The sequence below is a fragment of the Dreissena polymorpha genome, chromosome 10, assembly GCF_020536995.1.
Source record: "Dreissena polymorpha isolate Duluth1 chromosome 10, UMN_Dpol_1.0, whole genome shotgun sequence".
Taxonomy (NCBI): domain Eukaryota; kingdom Metazoa; phylum Mollusca; class Bivalvia; order Myida; family Dreissenidae; genus Dreissena; species Dreissena polymorpha.
Genome location: NC_068364.1, coordinates 87,306,676 through 87,323,665, shown reverse-complemented (window position 1 = coordinate 87,323,665; position 16,990 = coordinate 87,306,676). Strand labels below are relative to the sequence as shown.

The following is a 16,990-nucleotide window of genomic DNA, read 5'->3' as shown; positions in this document are numbered from 1 at the left end:
TGTTCTGCCTTCACTGGTTTCTGTTCTGCCTTCACTGGTTCCTGTTCTGCCTTCACTGGTTCCTGTTCTGCCTTCACTGGTTCCTGTTCTGCCTTCACTGGTTCCTGTTCTGCCTTCACTGGTTTCTGTTCTGCCTTCACTGAATTTTGTATTAGAAGAGACCTCCTGTAGAAGAAATATTCCATTAAAATTGAAAATGCCCTCCCTGATAAGCCTGTGCAGTGTGCACAGGCTAATCTGGGATGACACTTTAGGAACATTCATGAAGCCTGGTGTTCCCAGAACGAGGCCCATTTATATAACATGTGTTAACAGTTTTACTATAACTGCAGGATATATGAGGACATGGGTATTCATGAGAACCCAGACAAGGTACGTCTGCTAGCCGACAACGAGGATTGTGTGCCTGCACTCATTAACCTGCTGTTGACAGGCCGCGCCACCCAGTACTACCACAACGGCAACATTATCTATGATAAGGACGGTCATTTACTGGTAAGGCATGCTTCATTAAGTGAAAACTTTAAATCAAAATGGCACTGGAATGTTTTAACAATACAAATCTTTAGGATTCGTTCATAGTTTCTTTTATAGTTTTAAACCATATTTAAAAACTCAATACATAGGCCACTTGTAATGTCTGTCATTTTTCTGAATGAGCTTTGTTTATTCATAGCTTTTCCACTAAGCAGATCAGCAGATGGAAGCAAAAGGTATCCTCATTTGAGCCATGGTCTGCAAAAACGGGGCTTAACCCTTTGCATGCTGGGAAATTTGTCGTCTGCTAAAATGTTGTCTGCTAAAATTTAAAATAAGCATTTTCTTCGATTTCTTTTCAAAAAAAATAAATCAGAATAGCGAACAGTTTGGATCCTGATGAGATGCCACGTTCTGTGGCGTCTCATCTGGATCCAACCTGTTTGCAAAGGCCTTCAAAATCCGGTTCCAGCGTTCAAAGGGTTAATGCATATGCGTTATGTGTCATCCCAGATAAGCCAGTGCCGTCCACACAGGCTAATCAGGGACAACACTTTCCAACTACACAAGTTTTTTTGTTTAGAAGGGACCTGTAAAGCAAAAACACTTAAAAGCAGAAGGTGTCATCCCTGATTAACTTATGTGGACTGCTTGTTCTGATTAGTGACGACACTTTACCCACATATCGAGTGGCTTACATTTGCAGCCCCACCCCCTGCCTGGCTTGAAGGAGAGGAGTCAAATTGGCATGCTGTTCTTTGACAAGAATGAGGATGATGATGAGCGGACAGAGGTGGGTGGAATCACAGATATGTGTTTAAGGAAAATGCCTTTCATAAGTCAGTTTAACTGACAATGTTCCATGCTGTCAACTGTTCCCACTTTTTCCTACTTTTCATTCTTTTATAGAATGTCTTTTTAGCTCACCTGAGCACAATGTGCTCATGGTGAGCTTTTGTGATCGCCTTTTGTCCGTCATGCGTGGTCCATCGTGCATCGTGTGCCGTCAACATTTGCCTTGTTAACTCTCTAGAGGCCACATTTTTTTTCCAATCTTCATGAAATCTGGTCAGAAGATTGGTCTCAATGATATCTTGGATAAGTTTGAAAGTGATTACGTTTGCTTGAAAAACATGGCGGCCAAGGGGCGGGGCATTTTTCCTTGTATGGCTATATATGGCTATAGTAAAATCTTGTTAACACTCTAGAGGCCACATAAATATAATCTGACCTTCATGAAACTTGGTCAGAAGATTCATCTGAGTAATATCTTGGACGAGTTCGAACAAAATGATGCCGGTTGGTTGCAAAACATGGCCGCCAGGGGGCGTGGCATTTTTCCTTATATGGCTATAGTAAAACCTCGTTAACACTCTAGAGGCCACATTTATTTTCCAATCTTCATGGAACTTGCTCAGAAGATTGGTCTCAATAATATCTTGCATAAGTTTGAAAGTGATTACGTTTGCTTGAAAAATATGGCTGCCAAGGGGCGGGGCATTTTTCCTTATATGGCTATATATGGGTTTAGTAAAATCTTGTTAACACTCTAGAGGCCACATAAATATTGTCTGACCTTCATGAAACTTGGTCAGAAGATTCATCCGAGTAATATCTTGGACGAGTTCGAACAAAATGATGCCGGTTGGTTGCAAAACATGGCCGCCAGGGGGCGGGGCATTTTTCCTTATATGGCTATAGTAAAACATTGTTAAAACTCTTGAGGCCACATTTATTTTCCAATCTTCATGAAACTTGCTCAGAAGATTTGTCCCAATGATATCTTGGATAAGTTCAAAAATGGTAACCTTTGCTTGAAAAACATGGATGCCAAGGAGCGGAGCATTTTTACTTATATGGCTATATATGGCTATAGTAAAATCTTGTTAACACTCTAGAGGCCACATTTATTGTCTAATCTTCATGAAACTTGATCAGAACATTCATCCCAATAATATCTTGGAAGAGGTAAAAAATGATGCCCTTTGGTTAAAAAACATGGTCGCCAAGGTGCGGGGCATTTTTCCTTAAATGGCTATAGTAAAACCTTGTTAACACTCTAGAGGCCACATTTATTTTCCAATCTTCATGAAACTTGGTCAGAAGATTTTTCCCAATCATATCTTGGATGAGTTTGAAAATGGTTTTGGTTTCTTTAAAAACATGGCCACCAGGGGGTGGGGTATTTTTCCTTATAAAGCTATATATGGCTTTTGTAAAACCTTGTTAACACTCTAGAGGCCACATTTATTTCCAATCTTCATGAAAAATGGTCAGAAGATTTGTCTTATTGATATCTTGTATGAGTTCGAAAATTGTTACATTTGCTTAAAAAGCATGGCTGCCAAGGGGCGGGGCATGTTTCCTTATATGGCTATATAAGGCTATTGTAAAATCTTGTTAACACTCTAGAGGCCACATTTATAGTCCAATCTTCATGAAATATGGTCAGAAGATTTGTCTTATTGATATCTTGGATGAGTTAGAAAATGGTTACGTTTGCTTAGAAAACATGGCCACCACGGGGGCAGGGCATTTTTCCTTATATGGCTGTAGTACATGTAAAACCTTGTTAACACTCTAGAGGTCACATTTATGTTCCGATTATCATGAAACTTGGTCAAAAGATTTGTCAAAATGATATCTTATATTAAATAAAAATGATATCTTGGATGAGAAGATTGGTGTCAATGATAGCTTGGATGAGTTCGAAAATAATTATGTTTGCTTGAAAAACATGGCTTCCAAGGGGCGGGGCATTTTCCTTATATGGCTATAGTAATCTTGTTAACACTCTAGAGGCCACATTTACTGTCCAATCTTCATGAAACTTGGTCAGAAGATTTATCCTGATAATATCTTGGAAGTGTTTAAAAATGATGCCGGTTGGTTGAAAAACATGGCTGCCAGGGGGCGGGGCATTTTTCCTTATATGGCTATAGTAAAACCTTGTTAACACTCTAGAGGCCACATTTATTTTCCGATCTTCATGACACTTGGTCAGAAGATTTGTCTCAATAATATCTTGTTATCTCAAGTGAGCAACTTTCGGCCTTTCAGGCCCTCTTGTTTTCTACTTTTTTCAAATGAAGTCATTTTATTCTGACTTTTTCACTTTGAATGATGACATTATTTTGCAACTCAAATTCTACATGATAATGTGTGGATGTTTTAATATATTTGTATCTTTATTTAATGAAATCTGTATACAGCATAATGCGCTATTCTGTTGAGTATCACTTTATATGTTTGGACTATTTAATTGGTATGTAATGAATAGGGCTTTATACTATCACTCATATCCATGGACTATTTGATTGGCAAATGATAAATAGGGCCCACTTCTAACAAGTGACTCCCACTCTAAAACACTATTTATTGTGGACGTAAAAGTCAAACACATTGGACATTGAACAAGGCAAATTATTAAGATTTATTTTGCCAAAATCAGAAATCTACCAATTTTATGCTAACAAATATAAGCTATTTTGCCACGTGTAAATGCATATGTAAAACTTGAGCATGTTTTAAAAATGAATTATCACTTGCTAACTTACCGACTGTAGCAGTCCTTTTTTTGCAGATTGGCAGTATGTTGAAAACGCCTAAGAGTCCAATATGGCTGACATTGGTAAACAATCAGTGGGGACTACTTTTTAGCAACAACCATGACCTTGTGTCTGACTGGAGGGTGGAGCATCACTTCACCTTGTATTACTACACTGGTCTTCTACAAAATACATACACTGTGATAAATATAGGTAAATGATAAACAACATTTCTAAAAATAAGGATCTTATTGCACTTTATTCATAAATTTAAACAGTTTTTCCATATTATTTTTGAAACAGTGACTATGCCCTAAAAGGAACTCATAAATTAAATTGTATGTTTAAATAATTAGCATATAATCGAAGATAAAAAGGCAATAAAAAATAAATAACAATTCAGTGTAACGTCTACCCTTATCAGATTTCAAAATTAAGTACAGTCATTTTTTTATGATTTGCTCAACGTCAATGTCTATTGTGTATGCGTGTTATGCATATTGCATAGAGACACTACGCCTACCAAAAGACAAACACGAGAAAAATCCTGACGAGGACTGGGGACGTATGTAACTAGCTCACTGTTTCAGACAAAACAGCAGAATGATGTGTGCATTTTACCCATTTATGCCTAGTGGACTCTCCCATCCTTCGAAATTGGATCCATTTATTTCCAAAATTAGGGATGTCTAGTATATTTATTTCTATATTTATAATAATTCTTACAGAAATTCCTGTAAGCAAACAGCGCAGACCCTGATGAGACACCGCATCATGCGGCGTCTCATCAGTGTCTACGCTGTTTGCCAAGGCATTTTTTATAGATGCTAGGCATAAATGAGTTAATAACATAAACTCACTTTGTGGTGCAGAATGGAAACTGGAGTTTTAACAGTCAGCGTGTGGTAAAGGTTAACCATGAAATGCTTAAGAAATGCCTTAACTTAACTATAAGGGGGAGGTAGATTCGCCCTTGTTAGTCCGTCTTTGACCACCTTTATCGTTTGTTTTGCATATGTTTGACATTAGCAGAGTTATTGCTCTTATTATATGGAATTGTTTTTTAACTGATGTCAGGTGTAAATCAAAAAGTATTTGTGCTAGAAGGCTAAAACTTAAATAACCAGCATGTGAAATTGCAACCCTCCATATTTAAATTTTTATATTTTCTACGCATGCAGAGTTGTTCCCCTGTTTATTCAAAATAATACTTTTTTAACTTGTGTTGGACGTCACTTTAACAGTATTGCTCCGAGAGAGATAAAACTGTACAAACATATTAACAAGCACGTAAACCTGTGCATTTCCATACTTTTGTTCAGTTTTTTTTCCGACATAAGTTGAGTTTAAGACAAAACCGAAATGTGGAGGCATCAGTGTGTGTTAAGACACATTTATAGTCGTGTGTGGATGCTTAAAGGGAATTGTTCACATATTTTCATAGTTGTGGAAAATAGCAGTAAATATGTTTATAAAAAACAAACCTATTTAATTTGGAATAATCTAATACGCAACTATTGTGCTTTCAGGCTTTTGAACTTTACTGTGTTGTTTATTACTTTCGTTAGTAAAATATATGCACATTATTGATTTAGCGTGTAACAAGTTCAAATGAATATTTGTTTTTATTGGTGTATATAATAAAAGAAACACTATATTTACTATTTTTATGCATTTGTGATAATACGCTCGTTTCAATACTTTACTTTTGTTTTGTCATTTTGTGAACAAGCCTCTTTTAAGGATATTACAAAGATTTTTATTTTATATTAAGTGCTTGTTTTGTAAGCCACATTTTTATTTTTGTAAAAGACACATTTATTTTTATCCATTAATTTAGCAGTCCTCTTAATTTGTGTTCAGATCGGAAAAAAAATCATGGCACAATTTGGATTAAATCAAACAATTGTCATGTTATGTTTGTATGTGTCCTTAAATTGATTTGCATCTATTGAAATGTTAAAGTGAAATGTTTGCGCTATAAGAAACATGCCATAGACCTACCGGTACATGGACATTCTTTTTAATTAAAATGAGTTGTCTTATTTACAAAAGTTCTGAAGCCCATTAATACACTTAATAAAAGATATGTGAAAAAAACACTCGCACTTATATTAGTAACAATTGTATTCCACATTAATTTTGGTGTAATGTTGCAGCGCAGTCATTTTGCTTCAAGTGCATTATTTGTCGTTGTGTGAACAAAAAGCATGAAGTAAACATTTTAAGGATATTCTTAGTCTATTTTCAGATAGAAATCAAACTTACAGTTAGAGATATGGTAAAATATGTTGTTCATTGTTCGTATTGTTATCACACATTGTCAGGTTTTGTAGTTGCACAATGTTGGTTGTGTTATAATTACTTTCACAACAATGGATAGGTATCCTGATAAATAGGTATCCTGATGAATTGGTATCCTGATGAATCCTGATGAATAGGTATCCTGATGAATTGGTATCCTGATAAATATCTATCCTGATGAATTTGTATCTTGATGAATAGGTATCCTGATGAATAGGTATGGGAGGAATTGGTATCCTGATGAATAAGTATCCTGATGAATATATATCCTGATAAATAGGTATTCTGATGAATAGGTATCCTGATAAACATGTATCCTGATGAAATGGTATCCTGATGAATAGGTATCCTGATGTGATGTATACCAGGAAATATTTGACCCCTTGCTCTGGGAAAACAGTGAATGTGCATAAAGTGTCGTCCAAGATTTGCAGCACAGGCTAATCAGGGACAACACTTTCTGCCTAAACTGTCGTTGTAGTCGCTAAGAAGAGACTTCCTTTAAACAAAAAATTCTATTAAAGCGGAAAATGTTGTCCCTGATAAGCCTGTGCAGACTTGAAGAATCAATGGCATGTGTTTCTTTTCTTTAGAAAACACACACATTTCAGCATATATGCAAATTTAAAGAATTATTTATGCTTGAAATTAATGCATCCAGCTACATGTATTCTGTTTTATAATTAAATATCATTAATGTTGATGCCTCAATTATGACAACCTTGATGCTTTACTTATTTATGTTGGGTCCGCCAAGATAACTGAACACTGCAAAACCTTTAAGAAAACTTGGGTTCTATTTCTCAAATTAATTAATTTAATTTAATTCTCACTGACTGTTGCATGTACAGTATATATAAATCTTATAATAAACATCATTTATCACACAATTTGTTTTGTGAAATGGTTATTACATAACCTTTAAATTAAAAAAAATTGTCGAAATTAACATACATATTTTATCTCATAATTATTTAACTTCATTACGTACTACTTTATTTAAATTCCGACTTATTTTACAATATTTGTGAATATGTGCCCAAGAATGTTTTTGGATTTCAGACACCAGATACAATAGAAGATTTCGCGTGAAGACTGCTGTAGCTCGAAAAATTGAGGAAGAGAAAATACCACCTTTGGAGCGTTGCATTTTAACCAAGTAATTGATTATTTCTTATTTTCAGTTGTTCATATATTTTGTTTTAATTATGTTTCTCTTCATCAATCATCCCCATTGTAGTCAGCATACTTTTCAGCAGCATTAACCCTTTGCATGCTGGGAAATTTGTCGTCTGCTAAAATGTCATCTGCTGAATTTCTAAAATTAGCATTTTCTTTGATTTTTTTTTCAAAGAATACTATCAGAATAGCAAACAGTTTGGATCCAGATGAGACGCCACGTTCTGTGGCGTCTCATCTGGATCCAAACTGTTTGCAAAGGCCTTCAAAATTCGGTTCCCGCGCTGAAAGAGTTAATTCATGTGCGTTAAGTGTCATCCCAGATTAGCCTGTGCTGTCAACACAGGTCCAACACTTTCCGCTTGTAATGGTATTTTTTGTGACACCCTTTCCCCCTCAGAAGAAAAGTGAAAATTGTATTTTTCAACCAGCATAAAACCAGAATAGCCTGCAAGTAACTTGTAGTCTGTTCAGGTTTTATGCTGTTTGTGATCATCAGTTTTTTAAAGTTGAAATGAAGCCTTTAAAACTTGATTCTAGTAAAGATAAAACTTGATTCTAGTAAAGAATGTTTTTAATTTAGTTAGATTTTCTAAGGGACTACAAACCCATCATATAAGGGGTAAAGGATTAAAGGAAGTCTTTTCTTAGCAAGAATCTGTTTAATGCAGTTATTGTTGTCCGGGTTGTCCTGTGCAGACTGCATTGGCTAATCTGGAACAAGACTTTACGCACATTTTCCTAGAGTAAGCTTCATTTATATGAGTTGTGTTCTGAGAAAACTGGGCATAATGCATGTGCGTAGTGTCCTCCCAGATTAGCCTGTGCAGTCTGCACAGGCTAATCAGGGACGACACTTTCTACTTGTATGATATTTTTTTTGTTTAAATGAAGTCTCTTTATAGCAAATATCCAATTTTGGCGGAGAGTGTCATCGCTGATTAGCCTGTGCGGACTGCACAGGCTAATCTGGGATGACACTTAATGCACATGAATTATGCCCAGTTTTCTCAGAACAAGACTCATATTGATTTGTAGATGGTACGGTGCTAATGTGGACTGGAATGGAGTGCACCCATTTGTTTGAAAGAGGAGGCACCAGGGAACCAGCCTAAACCAGTTTACCATCCATCCTAAAAACCAGTTTACCATTGAATGCAACAAGTCAACATAGTATTGGTAGTCGAAGAGACAGTTGAATTGAAAATCATGCATATTGGTATGAGCTGTGAAGCATGTTTTATGGTTTGAACTGTGTATTATGTTTAATGGTTTGAGCTGCTAATCATCCATATTGGTTTGAACTGTGAAGTATGTATAATGGTTTGAACTTTGAATCATGTTTAATGGTTTGAGCTGTGAATCATGTATAATGGTTTGAGCTGTGAATCATCCATAATGGTTTGAGATGTGAATCATGCAACTAGTTGCATGGTTTTGAAAAATTACTCAAAACAAATTTAAATAATAATATATTAGAGTAAGTAACAATTGGTATCTGACTGCCTGACACAAACACAAGAGAAATGATAATTCAACATCAATACATGCATTTACCATAAAGAAGGAGAAAGTTCAAAAGGGTCTCCAACATTGCCTCCACACTAGCATTAATAAATTTTGTGTGTCGTGATCATGTAATCACATTATAGTTAGGTGAGTACAGCAATGCAACAAAGCTTTTTTTTACGCATTTATTTTAACCCTTTTATTTTTCTTGCACATTCACTTTAACGTAGTTAAATTAAGAGCTTTTTTGTGGTTTATAGGGAAATAAACAGTGAAAAATCACAGTGTAAAAAAGTATCAATAATAATTGTCCTTATATACTTTTCAAGTGTTAACTGTGAAATGACTTCGTTTTATGACCTCATTATTCAAGCAAAATACTCCAATTAAATTATTTTAAAATGTAACAAAAGCAATTGAAAAGGCATTAAATAAACAGGATTCCTGAGGATATGTGTTGGTTGTTGGTAGAGTACTGATATGTATTCACCTGTGATGATAGAAAATAAATATATTCACTTGTGAAAATATTAATCTGTGAAAAACGATAATCTACTAAGCTCAACATATTTCCTCAACTTGACCATTAAGCAGGGAAATGGGGGAAGAAGAGGCAAACACAAAAGGAGCAGGTTGCCCCACCCTGATATTTGGGTGTTAATCTTCGCCTTCTTGGTTGGCACATTACTATGATTTGAGTTCTATTCAAATGGTGGTATATATAATTGGGCTTTGCTCTGTGAAAAGGGGCTTAATGCATGTGCATTAAATGTCGTCCCAAATTAGCCTTGCAGTCTGCACAGGCTAATCAGGGATGACACTTTCCGCTTTTATGGTATTTTTCGTTTTAAGAAAGTCTATTCTTAGCAAAAATCCAGTTAAGGTGGAAAGTGTTGTCCCTGATTAGCCTGTGCCGACTCCACAGGCTAATCTGGGACAACACTTTACGCACATGCATTAAACCCCCTTTTCACATGGCCCAATTATAATTATATGTATGAATGCATTTGATGTGAAATCTGTTGAACTCCTGTGTGAACATTTTTTTTCCATATTGATTTTGAAATGATGTGGACCATCACAACAAATTCTGTGTTTTTGTATATTTAGTAAGGTATGTTTTGCTGTTCAACTTTAAAATTCTAATATATTATTTTGTGTTGTTAAGTAACAAATGTCAAAGCAATAAAAATAATTTAATAATGTACACTTTTATACACTGTCCTGTAAAAAAAGAGTTCGGTAAATTTGTATGTGATTTAAAATTATGAATAATTTAAATACAATGTTTGTTTTTTTGTTTTATATAACATTTATTTAGTCAAAAAGAATAGTTATTGTTGTATGGCTGTTACGTGTTAATTTAAAAATATGTGATTAAAGAGAAAGTAGTTATTTTTTAAAGTTTATTTTTAATTTGTTACTTATTAATCAAGAGTTTATTTTATATAGTTACCTTTATAACATGTGCAATAATAGAAGAATATTTATTTATATAACAATACTGTTGATCTTTAATATTCTTTGCACACCTGTAACGTATTACAATGTACACGTTTTTTCTCTCCTCAAAACCAGGGCGATTTTTACAGTGAACGACTACAACGTTATTGAACGCATACAAATTTCGTTGTTTCAAAACCTGACCCTTATTAGGCGTAGGAACCCTGAAACTTTTTTTCTTAAAAAATACAATTATCAATGTTTGTAAATGAACTGAAACTTAATCAAAGACAAAAATTATCAAAGCGCTGAAGGCGCTGTTGGTGTTTGCTGTGGTATAAGTTTAGACGCAACTCAGTTAAAAAAATTATGTAATAGCTTTTTATATTGCAAGTTTTAAATGAACACAACCCATTCAAATTTATAAATTGTGTGTCATAAAGCACAGGTCCAGGTGTGTTTTTTTTTAATCATTAATAAAAAATATAATTAAAGCTTCATTTTGGGAAAACAGGGCTTAATGCATATGCATTAATTGTCATCCCAGTACCAGAGACTCTTTAAACGAAAAACATTATACAATCAGAAATGTCGTCCTTCATTAGCTTGTGCGCATTGCACAGGCTAATCAGTGTGCACAGGCTAATCTTATTTGACATGCATTAAACCCTGTTTTCCCTAAAAGGAGCCAATATGTACAGAGTTCAATGATAAATACTTGACTGGCCAATGTCGTCTTACAAGCCGTTAAACACTATTAGTCATATACACCCACTGCAGTGAACAGGCAGATGTGGTGGTTATCTTTCCTAGTAGACACTTCTAGCATAAATTTGTCGTCTGCTAGTTTTACTGAAACAGACAGTGGTTGTCTTTCCATAGCGTAGTTAAGCAGTTACGCGCATACTGATTTGCAAACTTTGGTCTGTAACATAAGTGTGAGCTAACGCTCACACTAAACATAAGACTCAACGTTCGAATGTTCAATATACAGTCTGTTGGCGATAAACTTGTCAAAAAAAGTTTCGACCATTTATGGTTAATAATTGAGAGTTAAAATCAATAAGTATTTAAATGCCCAAAATTCATCTTAAACAAGAGTGCCAAACTGTCACAAGATATGCCCGTTTGAAGGTTTTAGACACCATGCTCAATGCTTGAAATGCACTAAGTGACCTCGAGACTTTAGATATTTACCCGGCATGACCCATATTTGAACTTGACCTAGATATCATTTAGATGTAACATCTGACTAAATTTGGTGCCGATCAGATGAAAACTACTTCAATTAGAGAGACGACAACATGCTTAATGCTTGAAATGCACTATGTGACCTCTTGACCTTCTTTTTGACCCGGCATGACCCATATTCGAACTTGGCCTAGATATCAACTAGATGCAACTACTGACCAAGTTTGGTGAAGATAAGATTTATACAATTTGAATTAAAGTCCGGACAAAGTAAAATGCACTAATTGACCCTTTGACCTAGTTTTTGACCCAGCATGACCCATATTCGGACTTGACCTAGATATCAACTAGATGCAACTACTGACCAAGTTTGGTGAAGATCGGATGAATACAATTTGAATTAGAGTCCGGACAAAGTGGCGCCGTTGAAAATGCACTAATTGACCCTATGACCTAGTTTTTGACCCGGCATGACCCATATTCGAACTTGGCCTATATATCAACTAGATGCAACTGCTGACCAAGTTTGGTGAAGATCGGATGAATACAATTTGAAATAGAGTCCGGACAAAGTGGCCCCTTTGAAAATGCACTTATTGACCCTATGACCTAGTTTTTGACCCGGCATGACCCATATTCGAACTTGGCCTAGATATCAACTAGATGCAACTGCTGACCAAGTTTGGTGAAGATCGGATGAATACAATTTGAATTAGAGTCCGGACAAAGTGATGCCTTCCGCGCGCCGCCCGCCCGCCGCCCGCCAAGGGGTTTCACATAATACGTCCCGTATTTTATACGGGCGTATAAAAAGCAAACCAGTGGTATTTTGAAAACAATGATTTCTGTCATGTTTGTGGTATAAACTTAAGAAAGTTCTGCATTTCTATTGTTTATATGACAACGTTTTGGCAAAAAAGATCATACAACAGATCATGTGTAATATTGTTAATTGATCTGTATCGATTTAAAAAAAAATACGTTTTTATATGTTATACAGAGGTTTATTTGCTATTGACAAAGTTCGTAAAAATATGTTACAGTTCTTCTTTTGTCTTCATCTAATATATATTAGTATTCTCATGCACTTCATTTTTCAGTTGTATAAAAGCGTAAAAATACGGTAGAAACCGCTATGGGGCATCACTTTCTAAAACAAATTATAACGTATTTTAATAAGTGGATAATTGTTTGACGATAAACAACTGTTATGGGTAAAAACGTATTTTAGACCCGATTTTTGTTGTGAACCGTAAAATGTATTTTTTTAAAACGCGACAATCCGTTACAGTATTGAAAATTGTGAAAAATGTGCACGTTTAACAACGTTGTAGGTGATACCTTTAAAAAAAGCCCCGGTTGTAAATTGTATACGTTTCAATACACTACAATGTTTCGCTGAAAAAATCGACCAGGTGCCTAAAGGATATAGAGGCAAATGAATTGTTTAAGTTTATTTCTAATATTTTAACTTAGAAGATTAATTATTTATCTTTATATACATGTACCATTGTGCCATTGATTTTTTGCAAGTTTAATCAGCAGTGATAATAATGACTTACAGTAGCAGAGATCTGATAGATATTAATCTCAAACCACTATGCAAGTGTTCTTCTTTGCAACAAAAGATTTTAAGTGGTACATGTATTGCAACCTGGGTTCAATTTCCAGTCCTCAGGGGCGCATGTGAGATTGGTTGACAGGTCACCATTTTTTTAGCATGATTTTGACCATCATGTTACTCCGGGTATCCCGGTTTTCCCCCACGCCACAAGACTACACTAATATTGAATATCTTTCAGTAAAAGAAGAATAGAGCTGCAATTGCAGCTGTAATTCAAAATATGTCCCAACTTTTGTGAAAGTATTAAGTAATAATTAATTATTAATAAGTACGGTTTGGGACACACTCCGGGTTCACACATACTGCAGCTTCTGGCTTGTATGGACCTCATGAACTTCTAAAATACTTTTACAGCTGAACATGTATTTGTGAAGTATTGTAATTGTTTAAATAAGCCGATAGGTCCTAGTAATACAGTGATGGGTGGGGAATGTATTTGGCATGTTCTGTTTACCATTAAAATAGCGTTCTTAGATGGTGCAAAACTATTAAGTTGATGTTTATTTCAGAAAAATTTCATTTTTCTCTGGGTCACTTATTAAATATGAGAATATATAATCAGTAGTATTTATAAGCTTTTGTATTGTTGTAAACAAGTGTGTTTGATTTGATGTAATTTTAGATACATGTATAGAAAGCTAGCTCTGAAGTTTTATCTGGTACAAACACCATACATAGAGATTTGATTCACAGTGTGTTTAGCCATTCTGAAAACTGGCTGTTCTGAAAGCTGGCTCTTTGTTTGACACTCGTGTGAGCCTCTCTGTAAAACCAGGATTTAATGCATCATCGCAAATTGTTATACCAGATCAGGGATGATACTTTCAACCTTAACCCTTTGCATGCTGGAAAATTTATCGTCTGCTAAAATGTCGTCTGCTGAATTTCTACAATTAGAATTTCTTCGATTTTTTTTTCAAAATATACTATCAGAATAGCAAACAGTTTGGATCCAGATGAGACGCCACGTTCTGTGGCGTCTCATCTTGATCCAAACTGTTTGCAAAGGCCTTCAAAATTCGGTTCCGGCACTGAAAGGGTTAACTGGATTTTTGCATAGAAGAGACTTCCTTTAAACTTATCAACAATAAAAGTGGAATGTGTTGCCCATGATAAGCCTGTGCAAACTGCACTGGCAAAACTTTTACGACACTGAACGATGATGCATTAAGACCTGTTTTACCAGACCAAGGTTTATATCTTATATGTGCACACTTGTCAGTGGTGCCAGAACTTAACCCTTTGCATGCTGGGAAATTTATTGTCTGCTAAAATGTCGTCTGCTGAATTTCTACAATTAGCATTTCTTCGATTTTTTTTTCAAAATATACTATCAGAATAGCAAACAGTTTGGATCCAGATGAGACGCCATGTTCTGTGGCGTCTCATCTGGATCCAAACTGTTTGCAAAGGCCTTCAAAATTCGGTTCCCGCACTGAAAGGGTTAACTGGATTTTTGCATAGAAGAGACTTCCTTTAAACTTATCAACAATAAAAGTGGAATGTGTTGTCCATGATAAGTCTGTGCAAACTGCACTGGCAAAACTTTGCCGACATTGAACGCTCATGCATTAAGACCTGTTTGACCAGACTGAGGTTCATATCTTATATGTGCACACTTGTCAGTGGTGCCAGAATTTAATTATGTAGGCAATATTCTAAATCTGATAAGGTTTTGTTGTTTGGCTTGGTGACCATTGATTATACCACCTGCAACAAAGAAGCGGGTGTAAGGCACGATTCACCTTTGAAGTCTGTATGTCTATCCAGATACACAAACTTGTGGCACAAAGTACTCCAACATGTTTTCACATAAAAGCATTGTTCCTTATGATATCAAAATGTACATGGGCACTTTTTTATTATCCGACATAAAGAAATTTCTAAATTTATGCCCCTTTTTCAAATTAGAACTTAGAATTTAGAATCCGCAAGCACTAGTTTTAGCAACTAACTAATGTGAAACAAATTCAGAAAAAATATATTAAATAAAATAATGATGGATTTTTTTTAACAAAATAACACTTTGGCCAACGGTTTATGAACAGGTTGATCAGTTACTTTGATAGATTGGCCAGTTTCACAAAATGTTGCTCTTATGAAATAAGAGATGTTTTTAGAAATGTTTTTGTCTGCAATTATACAATACAATAGAAGTTCAAACATTATACTGTTGTTTTTTAGAGATGGAAAAGGGTTTGAAATATATGTACATTATAAACCTGTATGTGTCTTGGTCTTCTGTTAAATACTGTGTTTATGTATACAATTGATTGGATTGGACTTTGCAATGTAAATAAAAACCTTGTTTTACCTCACCCTTTAATGTTTAATTCCAATTTGAATTATATTATTGTTTTAAGATATAAGTTTTATTAAAGAAAATGTTGACGTATTCATTATTTTTAAATTTGTTGGGCGAGAACAACCTATATTCATGATATTTTAAGTGTTGCATCAATGTTAAATTTCTAGGGTAAAGTGCCTATTTTCTAAATGTATTTTATATTTATTATTTCTTCTTCCTATAAATTAAAAAAGCCTCAGGGAAGTGGTCACCCCTGCTGTGTCAAGCTCTTGTTGGTATATTGTTACTGATTGTTACAGACTTTGCTTATTGTGGTATGGGAATTGCTATTTTAAGTTTTGTTACTAATAAATCACCAAACAATATTTTGTTGTCATTTCTAGTTTGGGTGAAGCCATGCCTGCTCTTGTATCAGATACAACATGATGCTAAAGATTTAGATTGCTGGAATCTGTCTTTTGCAACAAACTTCAAAAATTATTTTATGGATATTAGAGATATGAGGCATGCACAAAAATAAAGACTTAAAGGGACCTTTTCATGTTTTGGTAAGTTGACAACAATTTTGAAAAATGTTTCAGATTCGAAAATTTTAGTTGTAGTTATCATATTTGTGAGGAAACGGTAATACTTAGCATTTACCATGCTCTAAAATATCCATTATAGGCATCTTTTGATGATTTAAAAACCTGAAACTTATAAAGCGTTGCAACATGAAACAATTGAATCATTTGGAGAGTTTTGTTGTTGTCGTTAGATGTATTTTATACTCTATAAGCAAACCTCATAGTATTTTATACTCTATAAGCAAACCTCATAGTGTCACAAAATATGTCATTGTATCAGCACGAATGAGATACAGTGGTCTTCGCGTTAAGACTTTTATTCCAGGGGTCAGTGGTTCGAGCCCAGTTGATGGTTTTTTACTGGAGCTTTTTAGATCCATGTTTACATTTATCAATATAAAGCATTGAATGGCAAACTTCAATACATGCCAAAATCTGTGAAAAGGTCCCTTTAAATCTTGATTTTTATGACTTTAACATTGCCCTGTGTGACTGACTCATGAGTTGCACACAATGTCTCAATAACCTTAACATTTTAAGCAAGTTTTATGAAAACCTTTTAAAGGGTATAATAGATATTTAGCAAGCATGACAATGTGGCTCAAACAGTTGACCTTGGGGTATAACCTAATCCTTAAGTGGGCATAAGTTACTTAAGTCTTTTGCACATGTCAGCTAAGTTTCATAAAATTCATTAAAATGGGAAATGATAGATATGGAGCGAATACAAAACCCAAGGGCTTTTTATTACCTCAAAGAATAACCCTGACCCTTAGCGTGACTCACTCAGGCCTTCAAGGACTGGCCTTCTACATTGTTTCACAATGAGCTGAACATATAA

General features: G+C 34.9%; 2 protein-coding genes across 2 annotated transcripts in view; one reads left to right on the top strand and one right to left on the bottom strand.

The window, feature by feature from the left end:
* The window catches only part of LOC127847566 (inactive ubiquitin carboxyl-terminal hydrolase MINDY-4B-like), a 50,739-nt gene extending 41,884 nt beyond the window's left edge, over nt 1-8,855 (top strand). Inside the window, exons 11-15 of the mRNA XM_052379576.1 lie at nt 333-495; nt 1,184-1,270; nt 4,061-4,238; nt 7,392-7,488; nt 8,547-8,855. Coding sequence (XP_052235536.1) covers nt 333-495; nt 1,184-1,270; nt 4,061-4,238; nt 7,392-7,488; nt 8,547-8,595 — 574 coding nt within the window. The 3' untranslated portion in view covers nt 8,596-8,855. The remainder of the gene's footprint in view (nt 1-332; nt 496-1,183; nt 1,271-4,060; nt 4,239-7,391; nt 7,489-8,546) is intronic.
* Nucleotides 1-16,990, bottom strand: part of LOC127849305 (uncharacterized) — a 228,175-nt gene that overhangs the window by 53,503 nt on the left and 157,682 nt on the right. The window lies entirely within an intron of this gene.